This window comes from Bos grunniens, chromosome 7 (assembly GCF_055505025.1).
Source record: "Bos grunniens cultivar Pamir isolate PY7600 chromosome 7, Bosgru_T2T1.0, whole genome shotgun sequence".
Taxonomy (NCBI): domain Eukaryota; kingdom Metazoa; phylum Chordata; class Mammalia; order Artiodactyla; family Bovidae; genus Bos; species Bos grunniens.
In genome coordinates, this window is record NC_141171.1 from 11,584,421 (window position 1) to 11,612,175 (window position 27,755).

Sequence of the window (27,755 nt, forward strand, 5' to 3'; positions counted from 1 at the left end):
CCGGGCCGGGTTTTGCGCGTGCCCGCCGCCCCCCTCCCGGAGCGGGTGCGCCGGGGAGAGGGGCGAGCAGGCGGCTTGTCATTGCTGGTGCCCGGCGCCCGCTCGGTCCGCGCGTCCTGCGGTGCCCACGGGCCCGGCCCGGTGCCCCCCCCATCCGGCCACCCCGGGGGCGCGACGCCGCCGCGCCCGCCTACAACCGCGACCCCCCCCAACAAGCTCCGCGCCGCCCACCCCCTACCCGAGCCCCCCGTGGCCACTGCGGGGAGCCCGACCCGTCGGCGCGGGAGTTGTCGGCTCTGCGGCGCCCCCGCCCCGCCGTCTGCTGAGGAGGCCCCGGCGAATGGGGCCGCGTGGGCCCCGGAGCGGCGCCGCCGGGCGGCGGGGGGCTGCAGGGGCTCCCTAGCTGCTCGGTTAACCCCTCGGCTGCCGCCGTCGGAGGGGGCTGGGAAGTCGCCTGGGCGCACACGTGCCGCCTCCGTCGGGGCCGCGGAGCTGCGGGGAAGATGCGGGCAGCTGTTGGCGCCGCCTCGGGGGGCTCCGCCTCGCCCCAGCCCCCGGAGCTCTGACACCGCCCCCGCCCCGCCGCCTCCGCCGCCTCCCTCCCCGGGAGGGGCGCGGACGCTCGCCCCCAGCCCCGAGTCTCTGCCGCCGCGAGGGGGCCGCCTTTGGAGCTGTGTAATCCGCTTCTTCTTCTTCTTTTTTTTTTTTTTAATTTTTGGTTGGTGACAGCGGTTCTGGGCCCCGCCACCCCTCGCCCGATTTCCCCCCTGTCCCGGTTCCGGGAGATGTGCCGGGCAGGGGTCCTGGGTTCGCGGAGCCGCAGGAGAGACGCGCAAGGCCGACCCCGGAGCGGCGCTGGACAGGTGAGTGTCTGAGGACCCCGGGCGAGGGAGACGCCGTACCTGGGCCAGGTGTGGGGGCCGAGGTAGGGAGGATGGGAGCCCGGGCCTGTCCGGGCCAGGAAGGGGGAGGGGATGCTGGAACCGCGGGTCACAGCACCTGAGCGCGAGGGGGATGGAGGGCGGCCTGCACCTCACCCCACCGGTGAGGGGGCCGGGAGGGGCAGCCCCCGTAGACTGTCGGGGGTGCGGATGCGCGGCCGCGGGGTGCCCGTGGGGGGAGGGGACCTCGAGTGTGCCCGCGCGTGGCTGCGTGTGCCCGCGCGCGCGCCAGCCTTTGTGGGGAAGCGGCGCGGCAGTGCCTGCGTGTCCCCGGTGTGTGTGCGCGCGGGTGCTTGGCGCCCTGTTTGTGTAGGTGTCTGGGTGTGAGCGGAGAGGGTGCGTGTGCGCGCCGCGCGCCGGCCCCAGCCCCCGGAGGAGCCGTGTCGGGGGCTGGCACCCCACGAAGCCGGGCTGGGGGTTGTTTTTCTCTGGGAGGCAGAGGCGCGGGGGATGGGGAGGGGTCTGTCTGGGTGTCTGGTCGGCTGTAGCCGTCGACAGCATCTTCCCTCCGCGGTACCGCGTTAAGCCTGGGAAGCTGTTGGGTTTCATCCATCCGGATTCGGGCTTTGAGGTCCAGCCCTCCCACTCTCCCAGGTGTTCGCCGAGTAGAGCTTGGGGTTTCAATTGTCATCTTTCCATCTGCCTGGGACGGGAGTCCGTGCCAGAAGAGCCTGGGCAGCGCTGTGTGTGTGCTCCCGCCGTGGCCAAAGTGGCCCCACAGGCACACCGCCCCCCGCCTGCACACAGCCCTCATACACATCCCTGGCCCTAACCTTCCAGGCTCGGTCAGCACCCAGCCCCATCGCTGCCCGGCCCCTCACTGGACCTTCCTCGCGCTCCGCTCCTCCCTCCCCTGCCTCTCCACCCCCCCCCCCCCCCCCCGCCGCCGCCCCCCGCGCGCACACAGTCATGGCAGCTGAGTGGGTGTCCCTCCATCGCAGCCTTGAGACAGGGCCCCCTTTCCTCCTGGTTCCTGCAGGACCCGGGGCCTGGGTTCCTCTGCCCACATCCAAACATGTGGTGAGCTGGGGGAGCAGGGGGAGGGGTTCAAGATGGCTGCCAAGATGGCTGGTTGCCTTTCCGCCTCTCTCTCTTTCTCTGCTTCTCTCTCCCTCTCTCGGCTTGCCCTGTTCTCTTCGCTGCTACAGGAGTCACCGATGAGAGGGGTTTGGACAGTCTGAGGGACAGATATGGGGGACACATGAGAGTAGATGTCTGCTCAGGGCTGGTGGATCTCAATTCTGCTTGCGGAGAGGCGGGTGATCCCTGCTCCCCTCTCCAAGCACCCAAGGGCCGGGCGGGAACCTGTAACCTGACCCCAGACCCCAACTCCTTCACCCCCGGGCCTAACAGCCTGGGAGCTGCCCGCCCTCCACCTGGTCTCCTAGGCCTGGCACCCTGAATGGGTCATCAGGGTGTCCCACTGAGGGTCCCTGTCTCTCATTCTCTCCATCTGCCTGATGGCCAGGGACTGAGCACTCCCCGCTGATGGGTCAGGCCCCAGCTGTGGGGGCAGGTGACGTCTCCTTCCTCCCCATTCCCCCACCCCCAAATTCTAATGCCGATTTTATTACTTAAAAGTAGGATGAAAACAGGGAGAATAAGAGAAGGAATACAACCTTCATTATCATATCGAGAAAATTATCCGTGATTTTCCTAACTAGTAATTTGCCTGCCATGCTGTTCAGAACTGACTTGCCCATTAATTACAGAGATGAAAAATCATCTGGAAAGCGGAAAAGGGAACTAATTCGATCCCTGGCTGGCAGCAAGGGCCCCCATGCACCAAGCCACATATGTGTGTGCTCACATGTGAGTGCCTGGCCTTCCCACTGGCATTGCCACCTTCTTCCTCCTCTCCCTCAGGGAACTCCCTTGGGGCCTCAACTCACCCCACGTTTGTCACTCCTGCTCTGCATGGGGTGCCCACCCCAACCCCCTCTCCTGGGGAGCTGGCTGATCCATGCTGATTGCTGCCCTTGGGCGTGGAGAGGATGCCCAGGGTTGAGGGAGGGCAGGGAGCTGGGGACCAGCCGCACCTGGGTGCCGTGAGGCCTGCAGGGAGGAGGTGGAAGGCAGGAGACTCGCAGCCTGGTTTCTATTCCCAGCCTGCCCTGGGGAGCCCCTTCTCCTGGGAGGCGGGCCATAGGGGAGGAGCTCCGGGGGCCCTGGCCCTTCTGGAGTCTGTCTGCATCAAGCAGTCTGGTCCTGGCTTGGGCACCACTGCCATGTGGGGGGCTGACAGGAGAGAGCATGGTGCTTCAGCCCCAGCCTGGGCATCAGGGGGTGGGGGTGCCAACCCCAGGAGGCTGTGCTGCCTGGCCCCAGAGGGGGTGCCCCGATGGAGAACAGGAGGAGCAGTTCCCCCTGCCTGCTGTCCCCGTCCCAGCCCCTGCTGGCCACAGGGAGCTGAAGTTGTCAGTCACTGCCCCCTCCTACCTCTCCAGCCAGACCCAGACGTGTGACCAAGGACACACAGAAGGCTCTGGTTTCTGTGTGGGCTCCTCTCGAGGATTCAATTTCCAGACGCCAGACAGTTCCCCTCTTCCAGACCCTCCAGGGAGGTGAGGAGGGGGGTGATGCTCCTGAGATGGGGGTTCCCTGGGTACCTGACTGCACCAGTGCCCCTCCCAGCCCTGGGCTCAGCCACCCTGATGAAAGAGGAAGCGGGGTCCCAGGTGGCAGGGGGGCTGCAGAACAGAGGCCTGGGAGTGGGTCCCACCGCCCTGAGAATCCAGGCTGCTGTGACCTGTGGGTACGTGTGCTGTGATTAGGATGGTAACCTGGACGAGCCTGTGTGTGGCCACGTGTCCGACAGGCTGGTCCTGTGTTCATAAGGTTCTCCTGGGTGCTAGTGTCTGTGAGTTTTGCAGAGGGGATGTGTGTGTGTTTCCACGTGTCAGGAGCTGTCTGCGTCTTGTGTGCACCTGCTGTGTGTGCACGTGTGGCTCCTGGGAGCAAGGCTGAGCAGACCTCTTCATGAAACCTGTGAATATTTGCCAAGTGTCTTTTCCACTCAGCGCTGTGCTGGGGACGCCAGGGGGACAGTACCCCAGTCCTGTCCTCAGGGAGCTCACAGTCTAGTGACGCGAGCAATTTCAGTCAAGGGGCTCCTATCATAGGAGTTGGGAAGAAGGCATATATCTCCCCTCCAGAGCGGCCAGAGCCCCAGCTGGGGTGGGGCAGCCCCTTCATCTTGGCACCCCAAGCATAGGGTGTCCCAGAGTCCAGACCTTCATGATCTTCCCTGTCACCCCTTCCACCTCGCCCCCTCTCTCCTCACTGCTCCTAAGCACGCAGTTCAACCACAGGCCCTTTGCACTGGCGGCTCCTTCACCCGGGCCCCTCCCCCTGACACGTGCAAAGCTTTTGCTCCCTCACCCAGGGGTGAGGGTTGTCCCCTCCTCAGTAACCTTTATCTACCCCATGTAGCCTGTTTAAAATTTCAGCCTCCCACCTGCCTTCTGACTTTCCCTAGCAAGGATGACTTTGCGCACATTCTGTAATTTACTGATTTATGGTGCCTGTTTGTTTATTGTATGTCTTCCCCGATCAGGACCCGAGCTCTTGGGGAATTTGTTCCCTGGTTTGCTTTTGGACGCCAGGTGCCTAGACTCAGGCCGGGCCCACAGTAGGCGCTTGAGAACTCTTAGCTGAGTGAATGGAGGCGGGGGGAGCCTCTCAAAGGACGGAGACCCCAAGGGACTCCCTCTCCCTGGCTTTGCACACTGAGGGGTCCCTGTGGACCCTGGTCCTCTTAGGGGAGCCAGGGCTACCCACCAGGGGCCAGACCAGGCCAGCTCGGCACCTGTCCCATGCACACTCTTGTGAGGCAGCTCCCTGAGAGGGCCTCATGGGTGCTCCAGAGTGTGAGGGTGTCCCTGTGGGCAGGCATGGGGTAGTGTGCATATAGGGTTTAGAGCCCAGAGGGTCACGTGGGGGCCCCCGCCTTTGCTGGGGATGGGAATGTCATGGTCAAGGCCTGAGCAGCTTTGATCCAGGGGGACACTGACTCAGACTCTCATAGGATGATGGGACCCCACTCTACCCTTGTTTCAGATCCTAGGAAATCAGCCAAGCAAAAGCTCCCCCGCCCCCCACCTCAGCTTAGCTCAGTGCTCAGTCACGTCTGACTCTTTGCGACCATGGACTGTAGCCCGCCAGGCTCCTCTGTCCATGGGATTTTCCAGGCAGGGATACTGGAGAGGGTTGTCAGGCCCTCCTCCAGGGGATCTTCCCGACCGAGGAATCGAACGCACGTCTCTTGCGTCTCCTGCACAGGCAGCCAGGTTCTTTACTACTGCACCACCCCCTCCCACACCATCCTCCCCCAAATCCAAAATTTGGGGAAGATAAAAATTGCAATAATTAGATGCTCAGGCTAAAAATACCCTTGTTCCCCCTCTCCCCAAAACTAAAAATAGCCAGGGCTCTTCCCTCCGAGGCTAAAAATACCAGGCAGACCAGGAAGCCAGGTGGGTGCTCCTATCTGGTGTCAGGGAGGTGAGACAGACAGGCAAGGGGCCCAGGGCAGGGTCTCCCAGCCATGGCGTTCCTGACATTGGGGCTGTGTTGTTCATTCTTTGGGAGGAGGCCTGAACTTTTCAGCATCCTTTGCCTCCATGCTCTAGATACCAGGAGCAATCCCCCCACCCCTGAGTTATGACACCTAAAAAGGCCTCCAGATTTTGCCAAACAGCCTGGGGCAGGTGGGGCAAAATCATGGGCCCTCCCAGGTGAGTACCACTGCTCTAGATCGAGGGTCTGCAGATTCCCTCTGTGAAGACCCAGACAACAAGTGTTGGAGACATTGGCGGGCTTAGCAGCTCTGTTGCATAAACTTCCTCCGCCTCTTCTTCTTAATCCTTTGAAAGCGGCCAAGCTTATTGGCTGGGGGCAGTGCCCAGTCCATAGGTAGTCAACTCCCACCCTGGCAGACCCACCCACCCTTTTTTGCCTCTGGTGATGGAGGTCAGGGTGCCCTTGAATGCACCCTCATCAGCAGAGGGGCGAGTCTGGTGGTGTTTGTCCCTTTCACCTCCCTGCCCACGCCCCCTGCTGTTCCCCGGTGCCCACTCTCTCACTGGTTGTCAAACACACAGCCCCCGCCTCCGCCGAACAGCCCCAGGGCCTTTGCACAAGCTGTGCTTGCTCCCTGGAATGCTCTTCTCCTCCCTGGGCACCTCTGTGGCTTCTTCCTCACCTTCCCAGAGCTTTATGACATGTCTGGCCTTTCTCCATCACTGTATTTAACATTGCCCAACACACACACACACACACACATACCAACCACTAGTACATCACAGGACTGACTTTTTTTAGTGTTCTTTATGTCTGGCTCATTCACAGCTGTCTCTCCACACCTCGGTCAGTGCCTCACACACAGTTGGTGCCCTGAAAGAGACGTGTGGGTACTTCCCTTGTGGTCCAGGGGTTAAGATTCAGGCTTCCACTGCCTTGTTCCCAGATTCGATCCCTGGTCGGGGAAACTACGGTCTCACAGGCTATGCAGGTGTGGCAAATAAATAAGATAAAGAGTCATGTAGAATCGCTGAATATTATTTCTAAGCCCCACAACCACCATTGTGAGACTTTCGTCCCATTTCCCCAGGGAAGAGACAGAAGGCAGAGGAGGGACAGTGGTGGGGGCAGGGGGAGTTGCATCGTCACACAGCCTAAAGTGGGCACAGCTGGGATTTAAACCTAGGACCCTGAGACCTGGGGCCTCTTCCCTGTTGCCCCACTGAGCGCCATCTCCCCCACCCTCTGGTCTCTGCCCCTTCACTGCCAGCTTGGTGGTAGCAGAGGGCCCCAGAGCTTTCTTCCATGTCTTCTGCCACAGGCCCTGGCTCCCGTGACCATTTTCAGCACTGCTCTGCAGTACCTGGGGGGTTCCCAGGTGGCTCAGCAGTGAAGAATCCGCCTGCAATGCAGGGGACCAGGGTTTGATCCCCAGGCTGGGAAGATGCCCTGCAGGCGGGCATGACAACCCAGTCCAGGATTCTGGCCTGAAGAATTCCAGGAACAGAGGAGCCTGTTGCAGTCCATGGGGTTGCAAAGACTTAGGCACAGCTGAGTGACTAGATAGCAGCTACGGGACCTGGAATGTATGTGAGGCGTGTGATTGGTCAGGGAGCACCTTGGGGTGGAAATGGGTCTCGGGCTGCCTGTGGTTCCAACCTGCTGTGGAGAGGAGCATCGAAGAGGTGGCCGGATGGCCTGTAAGGGAGAGCTTCCTGGCGGAGAGGGCTTCCCAGCCAAGGCCTGGAAGGGAAGGAGGGATAAAGTGGAGGGGAGTCAGGGAGAGTTAGTGAAAGGAAGGGACCCACCCTGAGGTCAGAAAGAAGTGGGCAGCTCAGACGGGAAAGGAAAGACATTCCCTGGCCAGGCAGGGAGACAGGATGCGGGTCCTGGGGCCCGAAGGACTGCTTTGGATTTGTGTTTCTACTTGTGCACAGGGCTGAGGAGGCCTGGGAAGGGGTCAAGGCCATGAAACAGGGTTAGAATGTTTAGTATGCGCTCCTTCTGGCTGCTTCATAGGCGGGAACTGTGGAGGGCAGGCGGGAAGGGAGCCCAGGCCAGGGGGGAGGTGGGGGCGAGGCCAGTGTGGGTCGGAGGCCACCACAGCTGTCAACATGAAGGCTTGGGCGGGGGCCTTGAGACCTTAGAGAGGGACCCGTGCGGGGCTTTCGAGACAGAGTTGACATGATTCAGTGGGTGACCAATTGAAAGGCAGAAGGAAAGGAGGGGGACGGGGAAACTGCAGGCTTCTGGTTCAGACAGCAGGGTGGACCTAGAGAAACGAAGAGGGTGGGGCCAGGGAGCACCTTCCGCTCTCATCATCACCCCCCACACGTAGAGTCTCATCTCCCCTCACCCGAGTCAGGGCACATCTTGTCCCCACTCAGTCTCAGGGTGGGCCTTCCCTGGTGGTCCAGTGGCTAGAACTCTACACTCCCAATGCTGGAGGCCTGGGTTGAATCCCTCATCAGGGAACTAGACCCCATGTGCCACAACTCAACGTTCATATCCTCAACTAAAGATCCCACGTGCCGCAACTAAGACCTGGCCTAGCCAAATAAATAAATATTTAAAAAAAGAAGCTCCACTGCTCCCGGCTCACTCCCGCAGGCCCTGCTCGCTCTGCCCTCTACACCTGCCCTCACCCCTTCCCACTCTCCCCTTTCTCTCTGAACCAGAGCCACGCTCTAGCACATTCCTACCTACCTCAGGACTTTTATGTGTGTTCTTCCCATGGCCTGGATACTATTTCTCCAGTACCTCGGTGGCTCATCTCCTTGTGACCTTTGCTAAATTGTTACCTACTTAGCCAGGCGTTCCCTGACCACCCCATCTATGTTTGCATTGACACATATTCCCCACCCCACCCCCATTCTTTCTCTGCCTCGAGTCTATTTTCCTCCAAAGTACTTGTGACCAGGTGGGAACTAGGTAACTACCCCCTGAATGGACGACCTCTTCCAAGGGTCTGTTTCATCTTTGTTCATTAAATGAATTAACGAGAACGCTCTCCTCACCAGAACTGGGCATGCAATAGAGAACCAGGCCAACCCACGATGGAATGTTCCCTGATGGGATAGATAGACTTTCAACCGCAGAGCCCAAGTCCAGTGAGGGGAGCAAAATGTGGAGGCCCAGTGTACTGCTAGTGTGGGTTCCAATGCAGTCCTGGGGGACAGAGCCTTTTGGAGGAAGAGGGCACAGAGGGCAGGAGTCCTCTGGGTATGTGGGTGAGAGATGTGGGGGGTGAGGAAAGAATAGGCCGGAGCAGAGAAGGTGATGAAAAAAGCAGGAAATCCAGGCCTGAAATACCAAGTCGCAGCCTCTGAGGCAATAGGGAGCCATGGAGGGTTGTAGGCAGGCAGTGATGTGGAGTTTTCATTTTGCCAAGAGCACTCTGGGTGCAGGATAGAGATCAGAAGGGGTGGGAGTGGCAGATAGATGTGGAGGAGACCAGGGAGGAGGCATCCGTGGAGAAGGGGAGGCTTTGAATGGTCCCACCCCTGCCACTCGGCTGCCAGAGTGACCTTTTAAAATTTATAGGCAGACAAACCCCACCCTGTGGTGCCGACATCTAGTGGGAGAGAGATAATAAGCAAATAAGTAAAACGCATGGAGAAGGCAATGGCACCCCACTCCAGTACTCTTGCCTGGAAAATCTCATGGACGGAGGAGCCTGGTGCGCTGCAGTCCATGGGGTCGTTAAGAGTTGGACACGACTGAGCAACTTCACTTTCACTTTTCACTTTGATGTATTGGAGAAGGAAATGGCAACCCACTCCAGTGTTCTTGCCTGGAGAATCTCAGGGACGGGGGAGCCTGGTGGGCTGCATAGCCCAGTCGCATAGAGTCGGACACGACTGAAGCGACTTAGCAGCAGCAGCAGCAGCATGGCAGGCATGATAGGGATGAGTGCCGGGGAAAGCAGGATGCAAGAATGTTGGGGCTAGCAGGACCTCCCAGAGCTGGCAGCGTCTGTGTAAAGACTTGAAGAAGGCAAGGGAGGAGCTTTGCAGGTCTGGGGAGGAGGGAACAGCCTGTGCCAAGGCCCTGAGAGGATACTTGCCTGGTGTTAGTGAGTGAGGAGGAAAAGGTGGAAGGAGGTGAGGGTAAGGACGGGATGGGGCTGAGTGCACAGGGCCTTGTGGGCCGAAGAAGGGCTTTGACCTTTGCTCCTAGTGTGGTGGGAGCCATGGAGGGTTCTGAGCCGGAAAGGGACAGTGTGGGGACTCAGGTGCTCACCGGCGCCCTCTGGCAGCTGTAGGGGGAATAGGCTGGGCTGCGAGGGTGGAGAGCAGGAGAAAAGGGAGGAGGCGGCAGGGCTGGACCAGGGAGGGGACCAAGGCCTGAGGAGACAGTGAGCAGATGCCGAAGGAGGAGACGCAGGAGCCACTGCGGGGATGGGAGGAGGAGAGGTTCTTGAGCACCTCGGAGGACTCGGGCTGCTTTCTGCTGAGATGTTGGAAGATGAAGGGGTGGAGCTAAGGGTTCAGTGGGGACCCTGGCCTGACCCCACCCCCAGAGCCCACAGCCCCCTTCCTGAAGGAGGTTATGTGCTGGACACTCTCTGGCACTTGCTCCACCTCTGTGATGGCAGTCTGTCAGTCCTAGAGTTGGAATGGGGAGATGGGCTCAGAGAGGCCAGGAGTCTGGCCTGAGAGCAAATAGCACACAGCAGGTTCGGACCCAGGAGCCAAGTCCCTGGCCTTAGCCCAGGCCTGCCGCTTACCCACTCGGCCATGCCTGAGGGTTCCCTGGAGGAGGCGGGCCCATGGAGCTGGGCTCTCTGGCTGCTGGGTTTGGGGAGAACTCAGGCTGCTGAGGAGGGAGCAAGAGGAAGGAGACTTGTTCTCAGGGGCCCGGAATCCTGCTGGTGGTGTCCCCCACCTCCAGGCATTCAGACTCCCACCCACTCGAGCACAGAGGGTTGCCATGGCAACCACACTCTAGGGCAAGCTCGCGGCTCCCCCTCTCCGCCAGCAGCCGGTTTTCCTCCTGTCGCCCTCCTCTGCCCCATCCCAGGGCACCTGAGGACAGAGCTTGGGCCGCATCACCTGCCCCCAGGACATGCTTTTGCCCCTTGACTTGAGACTGAGGTGGGGCTCAGGCAAAAACAGAGGCAGGTGTGGGGTCAGTGGGCAGCCTGCATGATCTGGGGGTCTAACACACCTGGGGCCCAGTCTCCCTTCTCAACGTGAGGGTGGCGAGCCCTGTTTCCCATGGGTTAAATTGGGAAACAAGTTTCCCAAACACTCCAGTTCCCTGAGGCTCAAAGTGGGGACAGACACAGGTGTGCGCTCACCTGACCCCTGTGGGCATGCCCACTTTGGAGGCCACTCAGGCTTACAGAAGCAGTCTGGGCCCAGAAGAGCGGCCTCTTGAGGGCCCCCAGGTCTCCCCAGCTTGCCGTGATCAGCCTGGGGTTCCAAGCCCCCTTGCCACTTGGGTGCCCTTGGGATCTCACTTTCCTCTCCTATAAAATGTGGGTATGCACCCCCCATCCTTACTAAGTCCTTATGAGGATTACATGAGATACAGGCGTACAGTGCTCGGAATGGGGCACAGCGCTGTCAGCTGCTGCCCCTGGCCATCGTGGGTGGTTCTGGCAAATGGGAGGTCCCAGCTGACCCCCCACACCCCTGGAGCAGAAAGGTTTTCCTGAAGTTGTGAGGCTCAAGGCCCATCTCCCATCTCTGCCTATATACCACCACCCCTCCTGCCCTGTCTGCCCTGACCCCCTGTGTGAGTTCACTGGGGCTGCTGTTAAAGCCAGGCTGGGTGGCTTTAACAGAAATGTATTGTCTCCCAGTTATAGACACCAGAAGCCCAAGATGGAAGCATTGGGTTGGTTCCTTCCAGGGGCACAGAGAAGGAACCTCTGCCCCAGCTTCTGGAGGTTGGCCAGCAATCCGTAGCTTGAAGGCGCGTCACACCAATCTCTGCCTCGTCTTCATGGGGTGTTCTCCTTGGGGGTGTGTGGGTCTGGGTCCGTGTCCTTTTTATAAGGACAGCAGTCTGATTGGATCAGGGTCCACCGTACTGGGGCTTCCTAGGTGGCTCAGTGGTAAAGAATCCATCTGCCACAGCAGGAAAAGCAAGAGATGAGAGTTTGAGCCCTGGTCTGGAAAGATCCCCTGGAGAAGGAAATGACAACCCACTCCAGTATTCTTGCCTGGGAAGTTCCATGGACAGAGGAACCTGGCGTGCTGCAGCCCATGGGGTCGCAAAGAGTCAGACATGACTGAGTGCGCACAGACACACAAACACACACACACCCCACCCTGATGACCTCATTCATTTTAACTTAATTACATCTTTATCTCCAAATAAGGTCCCATTCTGAAGTGCCGGGGGATAGGGCGCCATCGTATCTTTTCTGGGGGGAATATAGTTCCATCCACCCCAAGGCCTCAGGGCTGGTCAGGCCTGGATCTCCCAGGTGGTTCCCACCTCACCACGTCTGACCTCACCTCCACTTCAGTGAGCACCAGGTGCCAGGAGAAACTCCCCAGGGCCTAGTGGGTGTGCAGTCAGGCCAGGAAGAGAGGGGACAGAGCTGCTGTGCCCAGCTCCCCCCACTCCAACCCCGAGGTGGGGACAGCCCTGGGGATGCCTGGGGCTTCGTGAGGGAGCTGCTCCAGGGATGGGGCTTCCGGGAGCAGCAGCAGCCCATTGGGAACACTTTCTGTGCCCCTGAGGCAATGGTGCCCAGCCTGTGTGGGTCAGGCTTGGCCCCTAGGTCACAGGGCAGATTCCCCCCCCAGCCATCCCCACCACCATTCGTGTGTTCATTTGGTAAATATTTGTTTGTGAACCTATTATACATCTGGGCTTCCCTGATAGTTCAGTGGTAAAGACTCCGCCTACCAGTGCGGGAGATTCAGGTTCGATCCCTGGTCCAGGAAGATCCCCTGGAGAAGGAAATGGCAACCTGCTCCAGAATTCTTGCCTGGAGAATCCCATGGACAGAGGAGCCTGGCAGGCTGCAGTCCATGGGGTCGCAAAGAATCGTGCACAGCTGAGCAACTGAACGACAGCTAGTACTGCACATCTAAGTGCCAGGGGACAGCCTCGGGAACTTCCCTTCTTGGGGGCGGGAGGAGTACGAAGGAAATCCACCAGTGGACAAGTCAAGTCACGTGGCAGTGGCGTGACCGGTGGGTGCGGGGATGACAGCGCAGCAGGGGACACCTTGAACTCACTGCACACCAGGCAGGGCCCTGTATGTTCCCTGGGTGTGAATTCATCATGCTGTGCAGCTACCCTAAGCAGCAGCCCCATTTTACTGAGAGAAAAACAGCCGTGGGAGGTTACGGGACGATGGGAATGGGCCAGGCGGGCACTGGCTGCCAGCGGCTATGGTGCAGGGTGGTGGAGGCCCACCGCATCTCTGAGGGGGGGACATGAGCTGAGATCTAAGGGGCACCGGCCAGGACTGCGTGGCCGGAGGAGAGGGGAAGGGGCAGGAGCCGGACGTGTGTGGTCTCACAGGATGTGAAGTGGGAGCTCTGGCAAGGATTTAAGCAGAGGCGCAGTGTGTTCAGATTCTTTTTTTTTTTTTTTTTTTGGCTCTGCCACATATCTTGTGAGAGCCTGGTTCCCCAACCAGGGGTTGAACCCGGGCCACGGCAGTGACAGCACCAAGCCCTAACCACTGGACCGCCAGGGAGGTCCCAAGATTGTCTTTAGAAAGTCTCCTCTGTGGAAGAGACTTATAGACGTGGGGGCGGGAGGGGTGGAAGGAGAGGGTGGGATGAATGAAGACAGGAGCATAGAAACATATACACTGCTGTATGTAAACTAGACAGCCAGTGGGGATTCGCTACATGACTCAGGGCTCAGGTCGGCGCTCCAAGACAACCTAGAGGGGTGGGATGGCGCGAGAGGTGGGAGGGAGGCTGAAGTGGGAGGGATGTATGTATACCTATGGCTGATCCGTGTTGATGTCTGGCAGAAACCAACACAGTATTATAAAGCAATTACCTTTCAATTAAAAATAAATAAATTGAAAGAAAAGGTCCTCTCTGTGGAAACAGCCTAAGTATCCGTCAGTGATGAATGGATAGGAAATTCCCTGGTCATCCAGTGGTTAGGACTTCACATTTTCACTGCCTAGGTGTTATTAGCTGCTCAGTCTTGTCCAACTGTTTGCCATCCTATGTGCTGTAACCCACCAGGGTCCTCTGTTCATGGGATTTCCCAGGCAAGAATACTGCAGTGGGTTGCCAGTCCCTTCTCCATTCACTGCCTAGGGAGCGGGTTCAGCCCCTGGTCAGAGAACTAAGATGCTGCGAGGCACACGGCATGGCCAAAAACAAACAAAAATAAATTAACACATACAGACTACTCTGTTAAAATACATAACTAATAAGGACCTACTATATAGCACAGGAAACTCTATCAGTACTCTGTAGCGGTGTATATATGAAAATAATCTTTTTAGAAAGTGGATATATGTATATGTATAATGGATTCACTTTGCTGTATACCCAAAACTAACATAACCTTGTAAATCATCTATATTCCAATTAAATGTTTTTATCCAAATGGATGAAGAAATGTGGTTCATTCGTACAATGAATATTACTCAGCCAGGAAGAGGAACCCAACTGACACACTCTTCCACACGGGTGAACCTCAGAAACATCTTGCTGAGTGAAACAAACCAGACGCAAAAGGCCACTGATTATCTGATTCCACGTGTGTGCGATGCTCAAAACAGGCAGATCCATTGACACAGAAAGCAGATGAGTGGTTGCCAGGACCTGAGGGGAGCGGGGAGACAAGAGTTCTTGATCAGCAGGTACCAAGTTTCTGGTGGCTCAGATGGGAAAGAATCTGCCTGCAGTGCAGGAGACCCAGGTTCAATCCCTGGGTCAGGAAGATCCCCTGGAGAAGGGAATGGCAACTCACTCTAGTGTTGTTGCCTGGAGAATCCCATGGACGGAGGAGCCTGGTGGACTATAGTCTGTGAGGTCACAAAGAGAGTCGGATACAACTGAGCAACTAACACACACACAAGTTTCTCTTCGGGGCGATAGAAAAGTTTTGGAAATAGAGGTGCTGGTGGCACAGCATTGAGAATGTAATTAATGCCACTGAATTGTATACTTAAAAATGATTAAAATCACAAGTTTTACATCATATATGTATATATATATACACACACACATATATATATAGGGCTTCCCTGGTAAAGAACCCGCTTGCCAAGGCAGGAGATGCAAGTTTGATCCCTGGGTGGGGAAGATCCCCTGGAGAAGGGAATGGCAACTCACTCCAGTATTCTTGCCTGGAGAATCCCATGGATGGAGGAGCCTGGTGGGCTACTATCCATGGAGTCGCAAAGAGTTGGACACAACTTAGCAACTAAACAACAGTGTGTGTGTGTGTGTGATACCACAACCTTTTAAAAAGCCCCTCTGGCCGCCAGGGGAAGCCTGGGATGTAGGAGTGGAGGTGCTGGAGGGCAGCGGGGAAGGGATCAGAGCTCTTTGGTGAAGATGGGAATGCCCAGGTCTGGAGGACAGATGCTGAGAATGGACAGAGAGACGCTGGGCTGTTCTGGAGGTGCAGACCCCGGACTTAATCCTGAACTGGCTGTGGGGGTGAGGGAAGAGGGAAATCCCAGATTTTGACTCCTTGAATTCTGACCCAAGGCCCTGGGAGGATGGTGCCAGGGGGGACCATGCCCTGAAACCGGGAGTTTGGTCAGGTCTGGTCAGGGTCAAGGTGCTTTGGAGATCCAGACAGAAGTGTAGATGTGAGGACAGAAACGGGGCTGGGACTCAGAGGCGGCAGTTGTCACGGGTACAGATGGTGTCTAAAGCCATGAGGCTGGTGGAATCCCTGAGTGGGGTGTGGACAGGAAGAGGGCTGGGGTCCTGGGGTTCCGGGGAGCGGGGCCAGCCCGGAGGAGAAGAGCTAGCTCCTTCATGGATGCTTCCTGGGTCCTGACCCTCCTTACTCTGGGACAGCATCCTGTGCTGGCTTACTGTGCATGTAGGCTGCGGTCCTTATGAGAACCCTGCAGAAACAAGGTGTCAAGGGAACTGGGGGTGGGGGGACCCACTCAGGGCCTTGGGGCATGAAATGACCGAGTTGGACCCCAGACCCATGTTGGCCGGCCACACCCAGAGCCTGGCATCTGGCAGCCTCTTCAGCATTAACCAGGCGCTAACCGGTTTAACTCCCTAAGGGAGCCAGAGGGAGAATGCTAACCAGCTACACTCCCTCGGGGAGAGCCAGGGAGGGGAGCATCCAGCAGCCTAGCGCCAGTTCCCCGCTCCACCCCGAGTCTGGAAAGTAGAAGATGCGGGTGGGAATGAGGTGATGCCCCCCACCCCACCCCGCCCCAGACCATGTAAAATTGTAGAATGCTTCAGAATGAAAGGAAACCATCCAAGGCCACATCTGGACAGGGTTGTGGGATGAGAGAGATGGTTGTGGGCTGAGGAAGTAGAGGGGAGAGTTTGCTGAAGGCTGGGAGCTGGGGAAGGTCCTGGGGGTCGGGGTGGGGGAGCTGCGCCGGGAAATTACTTTCTATTTCTCATGAGAGGAGACAGCCCTGGAGGGACGTCCTGCCCCATGAGTGAGCAGCCCAAATCTTTATTCCCTGAGAAGCTGTGCTGAGTCCCTGCCCTCAACTGGCTCATGATCTAGTGGGGAAGGCTGACAATAGACCTGCTTATACAAGAAGGTGATTTCAGGGCCTTCCCTGGTGGTCCAGTGGTTAAGACTCTGGGCTCCCAATGCAGGGGGCCCAGGTTCTATCCCTGGTGAGGGAACTAGATTCCACATGCTGAAACTAAGAGTTAGTGCAGCCAGATAAACAATTTCTTTAAAAAGGCAAAATGTTTAAAAGAAAAAAGAAGGTGATTTCAGGTGCTGTGAATTAAACATGGGGCTGGGGACTCCCCTGGCAGTTCAGTGGTCGGTCCCTGGTCAGGGAACTAAGATCCCACAAGCTGCACAGTGTGACCAAAATAAGTTAAAATAAAAACAGGGCTAAAGGATGGCGAGCGAGGATACAGGAGTGCTGGGGGTGGTCAGGGCAGGTTGCTCTGCTGGGGTGACCTTGAGGTTGAGCCCTGAGTGCTGAGAAGCTGCAGCAGGCGATGGGGGTACTGGGAGGCTGTTCAGCAGAGGGGCAGCCCAGGCAAGGGCTCAGGCCGGAAGGAAGCTGGAGCTCCTAGGACTGCGAGGAGGGTTGCATTGGAGAACGTGGTGACACCAGCCCAACCAGCAGCCTCTGGGTCCTGGTGAGGAACGGAGACCCCAGGGGAGAGCAGAGGGGGAGGTTAACGCTCAAATTTACATCACTGAATGCTGGCCTTAGCACTGAGTGGAGGCAGCGAGGCTGGGAAGAGGAGGAGACCAGGACAAGCCTCTGGGGGCAGCAGGGTGGCGGCTTGGGCCTGGTGGTGGCCCTGGGGAGTGGGCAGATTGACAGGGTACTTTGGAGGGAGGCAGAGCCCATGGGACTTGCTGGAGGAGCTTATAAAGGAGAGGGGAGCAGAGAAGTTGGTAATTGAGGAGGATTTCTAGGTTCGGGTTCTGAGACTGATTCAGCGTGGAGAAGGAAATGGCAATCTACTCCAGTATTCTTGCCTGGGAAATCCCATGGACAGAGGAGCCTGGCAGGCTGAAGTTCATGGGGTCGCAAAGGAGTTGGACGTGACTGAGCAACTGAACAACAGCTGTTCAACAAACATTCAGGCCTGTTGTGGAAGCAGGACCAAAACAATGCAATGATCCCTGCCTGTGGAGGGGCACATCCGTTAAAAAAGAGAAATAGTCACATTTGAACCAAGGTTTGAAGGAGGCCAGGGAGCAGAGGAAGAGGCCATGTGAATAACTGGCAGGCAGAAGATTCACCCAGAGGAAGTGACAAGTGCCGAGGCCCTGGGGCAGGGTCTGGGCTGCTTGAAGAAGAGCAGGAGGCAAGAGTGGGGTCAGGGAGCTTACCGGGCTGGTTGATAGGCTTTCAACTGTGGGGGGAAAAACAACCAGTCGTCAGGGCTCTTTTGTGAGATTCCAAACTGTAAATAAGAGGCTTGGAAAGTATGAGCTTGTCCCTGGTGTTGAGACCATAGGACAGACGTGGGGGATGCGAGTAGAGGACAGACCAAGGGTTTGCACACTAGAAGTGAAGTGAGAGTCACTCAGTTGTGTCCCACTCTTTGCGACCCCATGGACTCTGCAGTCCATGGAATTCTCCAGGCCAGAATACTGGAGTGGGTAGTCTTTCCCTTCTCCAGCGGATCTTCCCAACCCAGGGATCAAACCTAGGTCTCCCACATTGTAGGCGGATTCTTTACCGACTGAGCTATCAGGGAATGAGAGCCAGATAAAACATGGGGTGCTGGAACTTGCCTGGTGGTCTAGTGATTAATAATCAGCCTTGCAATTCAGGGGGTGCAGATTCGATCCCTGGCCAGGGAACTAAGATCCCGCATGCCACAAAGCAACTACACCCATGCCACACAACTACTGAGCTGGTGAACCACGACTAAGAACTCAGCCAAACAAGTAAAAGAGAAACTGTTTTTTAAAAAAGAAACATGGGTGCTGACCCTCCTCAGAGAAGGTACATTTCTAGCAAGTTGCTGTCCAGGCTGGTGCCCCTGGGCCAGGGTCATACTTGAAGAACCGGGGTGTAGATGGAGCAAAAGACCAAGGGTGGAGATCTGGGTGTCCCATCTTAGGAGTATCGCAGGGGAGACAGAAGCAGTGAGAAGAGGAGAGGCTAGGAGGGAGAAAAAGTGGTCAGAACCCGGCTCTGTGCCCTCGAAGCCGCTGTGCCCGGGAAGGACAGACTGGGGAAGAGGGGGCTAGCCTGGGAGGGCATACAGCTCCCACCCCTCCTCCAGCCTCCCCAGCCCCCCCAGGGGCTGCACCCACCCCTCACCCCGCCTGCCCATCTCCAGCTCACCCTGAGGGTCCCCCCGAGAGGAAAGAGGGGACTTAGTTGTCCCTGGTCCCTGATCTGTGGCGCCAGCCAGCTGGATTCTAATTAGCTTCCAGAGCCAGAGAGACAGGAAGCCAAGGGGCTGGGGGTGGGGCCCTGGACTCCTGCCCAAGCCCGAGAGGCTGCAGGCCGGGGCCAAGACGCCTGGGTCCCCCACCCTGGACGCCGTGCTGGATGAGGAAGCTGGGGTAGGGGAGACGAACTGGCAGGGTCTCAATTTCAAGAGGCTTCCAGAGGGTTCTCCTCTGGGATGGAGGGTCTGGGGCCTGCCTGGGTGCAGGTGGGCCCTTCTTAACTGATACTGCCTGAAGAATTACCCCAGCCACCTGGGGAAGGGGGCACTGGCAGACCCCAGGAGGTGCTTCTGGGAGATTCAAGGTGCCCAAATGGGTGGGTCCACCTGTTGGGGTGGGGGGGTTGCAGTGTGAGCCAGAGGCCTTGGAGGGGTCAGCCTCTGGCCCAGGGGTGCCGCTTCTGTCAGATACGGCCGGCTTGGTCCACCCCTCTCGGGGCAGCGGGCTAGAGGCCCTCGGGCACCTGCAGAAAGAGAGGGGATCTGCCCTCCTCCTCAGCCCGCCCTGCCCCCCACCTCACTCTCCCTGTCCTCCACAGGCTGGTGGACCAGGCCGTGGTGCCCACCTGGTGATGCAGGGCGAGGCCCCCTGCACAGCCCACTGAGCGGAGAACGCACCCCTGGCCGCCGCCATGGCCCGCCTGGCCGCCGCGCTCTGGAGTCTCTGCGTCACAGCCATCCTCGTCACCTCAGCCACCCAAGGTAGGTGTTGAGGGGGCCGAGGCAGGGTAGAGGGGATGAAACCCCGAAATACCCCTGACCAGGGCTCCCCTGGTGGCTCAGCGGTAAAGAACCTGCCTGCCAGTGCAGGAGACCTGGGTTCAATCCCTGGATTGGGAAGATTCCCCTGGAGGAGGGCATGGGAACCCACTTTTTGCCTGGAGAATCCCATAGACAGAGGAGCCTGGTAGGCTACGGTCCGGAGGGTCGCAAAAGAGTCGGACATGACTTAGTGACTCAACCACCACAACCTCCTGATCCCTTGTTAAGAGAATCAGGCCCCCACCCAGCCTAAGTCTGGCAGACCCAGAGCAGAGAAAGACTTGGTGATCAGATACCCTGATTCAAGGGGTCCCCAAATCAGCCCCTCACCCCCAACCCAGAGCTCCAGGGCTCGTCCCGCCAGGGGTCCTAGGGCCTGGGATTTGGGCTGTGGCCTCCAGGACCAGGACAGGCCTTCCTGGTGAGGCTCTTCTGTCTCCTGTGTGTGTGTGTCTCTCTGTGATTACATCTCCGAGGCTCTCGCTGGGAAGAAGGCTTAATTAAAGCATGCCCGCTGACGTTTATTTAAAAACAACTAATTATCCGGCTCGGCCCTATGCCGGCCCTGGATCCCGCACACGCCACAATTAGTGCCCGGAGCCTACCCGCCCACCCTCGCCCGATTACTCAATTACTGTCCCTACGGTGGGCCCAGGCGGGGGCAAGGGCAGCGCGGGATGAGAAGCAGAGAGAGGAGGCCTGCCGGCCTCACCCTCGCCCTGGGGGTGCCCCCTGCCCCACTCTTCCCAGCCCTGTCTGGAGGCCGCTGGTGGTGAGCCCTGCTCACCAGCGCTCCCTCTCACAGAGAGCCTCAAAGGTGGAGGGAGCATCATTCAGCCATGCCACCAGGCCTTGGCACTGCTCCGGCCAGCTGGCACCCTCCAATCCCACAGCACCCGTGTTCTTTGCCCATCCAGGTCCTGCCCTACAGCCCCAGTGGGGCCGGGTGGGGCTGCTTCCACCCCCAGACCCATCTGAGCCAGCCCTCCACCCCCAGCCTCCTTCCCAGACCCAGGAAGGACTAAAATTAGACGTGGGAGCAGATGGCGCTGGAGGAACACATGTAAAACTTTTCCCCAAGTGGGACTCAACTCACCCCAAAAAACCCTGAGGGCCTGGCTGCCAACCCTGTTGGGCCCCCAGCTGGCATCAGAGGGACTAGATCACAACACAGGGGGTCCGTCTGTCTCTGCTGCCAGCGCACACTGGGACTTTCTCTCCATCCACCAGTGACAGTCTCCATGTTGGTGGCTTGGGACCCTGCTGTGTATCCCTGCTTCCCTCGGACCCCCGGCATAGGCCTGGCTGGGACCAGTGTGCAAGAAGGTGGCTGCCCCGGCAGGCGTGGATGGTGCTGAGCCTGCTCTGTCCCACAGAGACGAGCTGCCTTAATCATCCTCCTGACAGTAGTAATCAGGGGCCTGTCTGCTCACTGCGGACCAGTTCTGCACCCCTCAGCAGAGGCCCGTGAGGTAGGCGTTGTTGGCTCCCTAGAGTAGGAAGTAAGGGCACTGGGGTGGTCAGTGACTACGTGAAGCCACCAGCCAGGGAATGGCTGCACTGGGATTTAAACCCTAACCACCGGGCTCCTGAGTCCCAGCTTGCAGTCCCCGAAAGGCACAGGAAGGGAGCTGACATGTGACAATGTAGCCCTCCAAGAGCCAGGCACTCCCAGGGCAAGTTCTTCCATTGTCATGGCAACCCTAGGAAGTTTCCCAAGTGAAGCCAGGGCCCCCTCCCTGGGATGCCCTCGCTGTCCACAGCACCTCCTTCCAGAACATCTTCTAGCACAGAAGCCTCCCAGTACATCCCTGGGCTGTGGTTTGCCCATTTTACAGATCCAGAAACAGGCCTGGTGAGGCGCCAGCAGCAGCTATCCAGACGAGAGTGTGCATGGGAATTACGGGTGGGTGTACCCATTCGGGGGCTCCTGGTTTCACCCCCGAGATTCGGGATCAGCAGGCCTGGGTCTAGGGGCACTCAGAATCTGCACTCTGAACACAGTGTGGATATGCCCAGGGCCACACTGGGAGGAACCCTGGCCCAAAGGACCCACCTGGCCTGTCAGCTGGGAAGTAGCAAAGTCAGGCTCTGTGGTTTCTTCCAGAACGTGAGGACATTCCCTAATACACCCTCCCTGCTCTGTGGGTGGGGGTGGTGCGAAGTTAGAGAAGTGCCCCAGGCCACTCTCAGCTTTGATGATTTGCCTGAAGGATTCATGAAATTCACAAGCACCATTATTGTTGTTTACTCGCTCAGTCGTGTCTGGCTCTTAGGGGACCCCATGGACTGTAGCCCACCAGACTTTGCCACTGAGCCACAAGGGAAGACCGTCCCTTGCGGTTATAGTTGATTACTGGTGGCTCAGATGGTAAAGATTCCTCCTGCCAATGCAGGAGACCCAGGTTTGATTCTGTGGTTGGGAAGATCCCCTGCAGAAGGAAATGGCAGCCCACTCCAGGATTCTTGGCTGGGAAATCCCACAAACAGGAGTTTGGCAGGCTACAGTCCATGGGGTCACAAAAGATTTAGACATGACGTAGTGACTAAACAACAACATCGTTGACTACAGTGAACTGATACAGATGAAAATCAGCCAGGAGAGGAGGGGCATGGGGCAACTTCGGGAAGGTTCTGTGCAGGTGGTTCCCTCCCAGTGCAGTCTCAGACAGCGGGAACTCTCTAGGCAATGATGAGCCACACCACGCATGTTATACTGCTAACCAGGGAAGCTCTTCTGAGCTTTGGTGTCCAGAGTCTTTACTGAGGCTCAGTCACATAGACATGGCTGGCCTCAATCTCCAGCCCCTCAAGAGGTCAGCTGATACATCACCCAAAACGCCTACCTGAAACCGCATTGTTAGTGAACTATATTTAATAGTTTGCTAGGACCGTCGTGACCAAGTGCCACAGACTGAGGGGCTGAAGCCACAGAAAGGTATTCCCTCCCAGTTCTAGAGGCCAGACGTCTAAGATCAAGGTGTCGGCAAGATTGGTTCCTTCTGAAGGCCACCAGGGAAGAGTCTATTCCAGGCCCTTCTCCTTGGCTCATAGGTGGTCATCATCTTCCTCCCTGCATCTCCACGTCATCTTCCTTCTTTGTGTGCCTCTGGGTCCAAATTTCCTCTTTTTATAAGAACACCATTCATATTGGATTTGTTGTTGTTGTTCAGTCGTTCAGTCACATCTGACTATTTGCAACCCTATGGATTGAAGCACACCGGGCTTCCCTATCCTTCACCATCTCCCGGAGTTTGCTCAAACTCATGTCCATCGAGTTGGTGATGCCATCCAACCATGGCATCCTCTGTCAACCCCTTCTCCTCCTGCCTTCAATCTTTCCCAGTGTCAGGGTCTTTTCCAGTGAGTCAGTTCTTCGCATCAGGTGGCCAAAGTATTGGAGCTGCAGCTTCAACCTCAGTCCTTCCAATGAGCATTCAGGGTTGATTTCCTTTAGGATTGACTGGTTTGATCTCCTTGCTGTCCCAGGAACTCACAAGAGTCTTCTCCAACACCAGTTTGAAAGCTTCAATTCCTCGGCACTCATATTGGATTAGGGCCCACCTTAGTGGCCTCATTTTAACTTGAGTACCTCGGTAAAGATGCTATCTCTAAATCTGCTCGTATTCTAAGGCAGGGGTCCCTTTCCTGGGCTGCAGACCAGTAGTGATCCATGGTCTATTCGGAATCAGGCTGCAGAGCAGGAGGTGAGTGGTGGGCCAGCAAATGAAGCTTTATCTGTATTTACAGCTGCTCTGCATCATTTGTATTACCGCCTGAGCTCCACCTCCTATCAGATCAGCGGTGGCATTAATATTCTCATAGGAGCGTGAACGCTACTGTGAACTGTGCATTCAAGGGGTCTAGATTGCGCGCTGCTTATGAGAAACATCCGAAAACAATCGTCCCCATACCCCGTCCATGGAAAAAATTGTCTTCCATGAAACCAGTCCCTGGTACCAAAAAGGTTGGGGACCGCTGTTCTAAGATACTGGGGCTTAGGGCTTGATTTCAGCATCTGAATTGGTGGAGGGGGGAAGACCTGATTTAACCCATTAACAGTTCACACAGGCTATCCTGGCATGGCTCCAGGCCCCCAAGTAAAGACACTCTTCTCACAAAGGACACTAGAAGGGCTCATAGGACACGTCCCAGGAGCCAGACTCTTCTTGGGCTGGGCTAATGGCCTTACTACACAAGTGGGCACACCGAGAAGCCCATTTCACAGATGAGTAAACTGAGGTTCATACAGCCTGCAGGCCGATACAGTCAAGCTGGAGGTGGAGCCTCTTCAGTGGGGTTCTGTCCCACCCCTCCTGGGCCTGGTGGTGACCGACTCCCTCCCTCTTCTCCCTGCAGGCCTGAGCCGGGCTGGGCTCCCATTTGGGCTGATGCGCCGGGAGCTGGCATGTGAAGGCTACCCCATCGAGCTGCGGTGCCCGGGCAGCGACGTCATCATGGTGGAGAATGCCAACTATGGGCGCACAGATGACAAGATCTGCGACGCCGACCCTTTCCAGATGGAGAACGTGCAGTGCTACCTGCCAGATGCCTTCAAGATCATGTCCCAGAGGTGAGGGGCTCCAGGAGGAAGGGGTGACAGCAGTCCCGAGGGGCCCCAAATAAGGTGCCTGTCCTCTGCGCGCCCCATGGCCAGCACACCCTGTTCCCCTTCACCCTTCCTTGTGGGCATTCGACACATATTTCCTGAGCAGCTACTAGGGGCTAGGTGCCACGCAAACAGCCAGTAAGACCCAGCCCACCCCCTGCCAGCCTGTCACCTCCCCAAGCCATACCCTTCGCCAAAAGCCCGTTGCCTCCAGACGCTCATCCTAAGATTAGCGGGGGCTTGCAGGGTAAGGGCCAGGGCAGGACAGGGGGCTGTGTCAGAGGAGCTGAGGGACAGCCCAGAGGGCTTCCCTGAGGAGGTGACATTAAACATGGACGGCAGAAGGTTATGTGTTTGTGTCAGAGAGAGGTGTGTGAGAATGTGAGGGAGTGAGTGAGTGTGAAGACTGTTCCTTTCTGTAAGTGTGTGTTTGAGTAGGGGGTGGGAGGTGTACAAAGCTACACACTCAAGCCAGACCACCTACAGCTCGTCAGCCCTTCCTTCAGATTTTACCCAGATTTAGGACTTCCCTGGTGGTCCAGTGGTTAAGAGTCCGCCTCCCAATGCAGGGGACATGGGTTCAATCCCTGGTCCGGGAAGATCCTACATGCCACAGGGCAACTGATGCTGTGTGCCACAACTGCTGAGCCCATGTGCCACAACTGCTGAACCCATGTGCCACAACTACTGAAGCCCGTGCACCTAGAGCCTGTGCTCTGGAACAAGAGAAGCCACCGCAATGAGAAGCCCGAGCCCCACAGCTAGAGAGTAGCACCCGTCGCCGCAACTAGAGAAAGCTAGCACACAGCAGTGAAGACCCAGTGCAGCCAGATTAAAAAAAAAAATTTTTTTTAACCCAGATTGATTGCTGCTGTTTCCACGCCAAACCCCCCACGGCTGCTTACAGCATGCTCTGCCCCCTCTCCTTGCCTTCTCTTGCCTGCCTGCTATAGTCTGTTCCCGCCATAGCAGCCAGAGAGCGCTTGTGAGCACTTGAGTCAGGTTCTGCCCTCCTATCAGATCCCTCCTTGGTGCCCACCTCACTCAGAGCAAAAGGCCTAAGTCCTCCTCAGGTCCACAAGGCCCTGGACACTCTGCAGCGTCCTCTCTAGTCCTCACCTTCTCCAGGCTCCTCCTCACTGGATTTCAGTTACCTGGCCACTCCTTAGACTCATCACCCACCTTCTGCTAGGGGCTCCCTCAGGACCTTTGTGCTGGCTGTTCCCCCTGTCTGGAATCCTCTTCCCCGAAACCCGCGTGATTCCTCCCTCCCCTTACTCAGGTTCTTTCATTTGAATTATGGTTTTTTGCTGCACCCCGCTACTAGCACGTGGGATCTTATTTCCTTGACCAGGAATTGAACCCACGCCCCCCGCACTGCATTAAAAGCACAGAGTCTTAACCACTGGACTGCCAGAGAAGTCCCCCATTCAGGGATTTTTTTTTTTTTGCCTGACTAGCCTCTTAATGAGGTCTACCTGACCACACTCTAAAATCACAGTGCCCCCGCCCCACTTCCCAGCCCCTTCTCTGTCTCTCTCTCTCCTAGTCTTGACTTCTGCCCACAGTTCATTGGCTGTATTGCCTCTTTATCATGTCTCTTTTACGTCTTCCCTCCCTGGGCTGTCAGCCCCACAGAGTGCTGTCTGTCTCCACCATGTCCGCAGCCAGCTACCCCACAGGCGCTCACTGAATTTTTGCCAAATGCCTGAGAGAGAGCAGGGTTCACTCCAGGACCCTGAGCAGAAAACTGGAAAAGGGGAGGCCTGGGGCCAGCTCCACAGCTCCTCGGGGATTCTAGAATCCCTCACTGGATGGGGCTTCCAGAAGCCTTCTGAGAGCTTGGGGCAGGGAATGGGCATGGTCAAGTGGCTCAGGTAGGTGGGGCGGGCTGGAACCACATCACCCTCTCACTTCCACCATTTCTTTCTCAAACATCTACTCTCAGGACTTCCCTGGTGGTCCAGTGGTTAAGGCTCTGAGCTTCCACTGCAGTGGGCATGGGTTTGATCCCTAGTCAGGGGCTTCCCAGGTGGTGCTAGTGGTAAAGAACCCACCAGCCAATGCAGGAGACATAAGAGACATGGGTTCGATCCCTGGGTTGGGAAGATCCCCTGGAGGAGGGCACGGCAACCCACTCCAGTATTCTTTGGGGACTTCCCTGGTAGCTCAGACGTTAAAGAATCTGCCTGCAATGCAGGAGACCTGGGTTCAGTCTCTGGGTCGGGAAGATCCCTGGAGAGGGGAATGGCAACCCACTCCAGTATTATTGCCTGGAGAATCCCCATGGACAGAGGAGCCTGGTGGGTTATAGTCTATAGGGTCACATAGAGTAAGACACAACCGAAGCAACTTAGCACAGAGAAATAAGGTCCAGCGGTGTGGCAAAACACACAGAAAACAAAAAACTATTTCTCTGAAGCAATCTTCTCCCTCTTCCCTAATTTCCATCTCCCAACACCCCTGCATGGACCATCCCAGTCCAGCCTCCCTTTTCTCCTACCCACTGCCTCTCCAGATCCTCCCTGCCCACTTTACTCGGACCAGCCTCAGGGTCTATGGTGGTTTTCGCCATCTCCCCAAGTTGCTTGCACAGAAACTCGCCTAGTTTCCGACGCCCATGGGGTCTCAATTCTGGGGCAGAGGGGTGGGGGACACAGTAGTTCGGTCACTGGGGCCAAGCGAACGTGATGAGGCCACTGCCCCCGCTGTCGTCACATGTGGAGACTCTACGTTAGTTCAGGGTCCAGCTCTGTGACTCTGACAGAGACACCCTAGGGTAAGTACAGTGGCCTAAACAGGATCGGCTTCCTAGGTGAGGCTAGTGGTAATGAACCTGCCTGCCAATGCAGATGTAAGAGACACGGGGTCTGTCCCTGGGTTGGGAAAATCCCCTGGAGGAGGGCATGGCTACCCACTCCCGTATTCTTGCCTGGAGAGTCCCATGGACAGGGGAGCCTGGTGGGTTACAGTCCATAGGATTGTAAACAGTCGAACACAACTAAAGGGACTTAGCTCACAAACAGGATCAGAACTGAAAAGACCCTCAGCACCTGCTTCTATCTGAGTACTGAAACCCCGCCCCCTACTTCCACCCCGGGGCCACTCCCTTAAAGGCTACATCATACCCACTCTCACCTTCTGGGTTAGAACTCAAGTCACAGGCACTTCCCAGCAGGGGAGGCTGGACATGTGGTTTTTCCAGGAAGGCCAGCATTTCTGTGTTTTTCTTTTTGTTTTCATAGAGGCGAAATCCACATAACAAAAGATGCACCATTTTAAAGTGAACAGTTCAGTGGCATTAATTACATTCACGATATTGTGCAATCTCTGCCTCTGTCAAGTTCCAGAACATTTTCATCACCTCAAAAGGAAACTCCATCACCCTGAGCAGTCACTCCCCACCCCCCTCCCCTCCCCTGAGTCCCTGGCAACCACTAATCTACTTTCTGTCTCTGGATTTGCCTGTTTTGGACATTTCATATAAATAGAACTGTGAAACACGTGGCCTCAGGCTGGCTTCTCTCACTGAGCTTGATGTTTTCAGGGCTCATCCATGGTGTAGTATTAGCGCTTCCTTCCTTTTTATGGCCGAATAATGCTCCACTGTGTGGGTAAGCTGTGCTCCATTTATCCACGCATTCGCCCGTGGGTTGTCTCTACCTTTTGGTGATTGTGTGAATGATGCTGCTGTGAACATTCATATACAAGCAGTTGTACACAAATACACCTTCAGTGTTGCCGGAGATGAACGGACCTGCTTTCAGTTCTTTGGGTCATAGGTAACAAAGTCTCTGTTTAACCATCTGAGCTCAGTGTTATATATATTTTTAAATTTATATATTTTTAATTGAAGGATAATTGCTTTACAATATTGTG

The 27,755-nt window shown here is 56.8% G+C and overlaps 1 protein-coding gene and 1 long non-coding RNA gene across 5 annotated transcripts in view; one reads left to right on the top strand and one right to left on the bottom strand.

Moving 5' to 3' along the window:
* The first annotated feature begins 52 nt into the window (after positions 1-52).
* ADGRL1 (adhesion G protein-coupled receptor L1) overlaps positions 53-27,755 on the top strand; it is a 50,672-nt gene continuing 22,969 nt past the window's right edge. The window contains exons 1-3 of one of the 4 annotated variants that reach the window (XM_086408839.1): positions 53-863; positions 19,045-19,207; positions 23,627-23,840. In XM_086408839.1, coding sequence (XP_086264965.1) covers positions 19,138-19,207; positions 23,627-23,840 — 284 coding nt within the window. In that variant the 5' untranslated portion in view covers positions 53-863; positions 19,045-19,137. Of the gene's footprint in view, positions 864-1,841; positions 1,962-19,044; positions 19,208-23,626; positions 23,841-27,755 lie in introns of those variants that run through there. The other 3 variants (XM_086408842.1, XM_086408840.1, XM_086408841.1) reach the window with 3 other exon arrangements.
* LOC147368391 (uncharacterized) lies at positions 13,981-27,263 on the bottom strand. Its single transcript, XR_015166629.1, has 2 exons — positions 27,015-27,263; positions 13,981-14,227 (listed from the first exon to the last, which is right to left on the bottom strand). It is a non-coding gene; the product is annotated as an uncharacterized LOC147368391 (long non-coding RNA).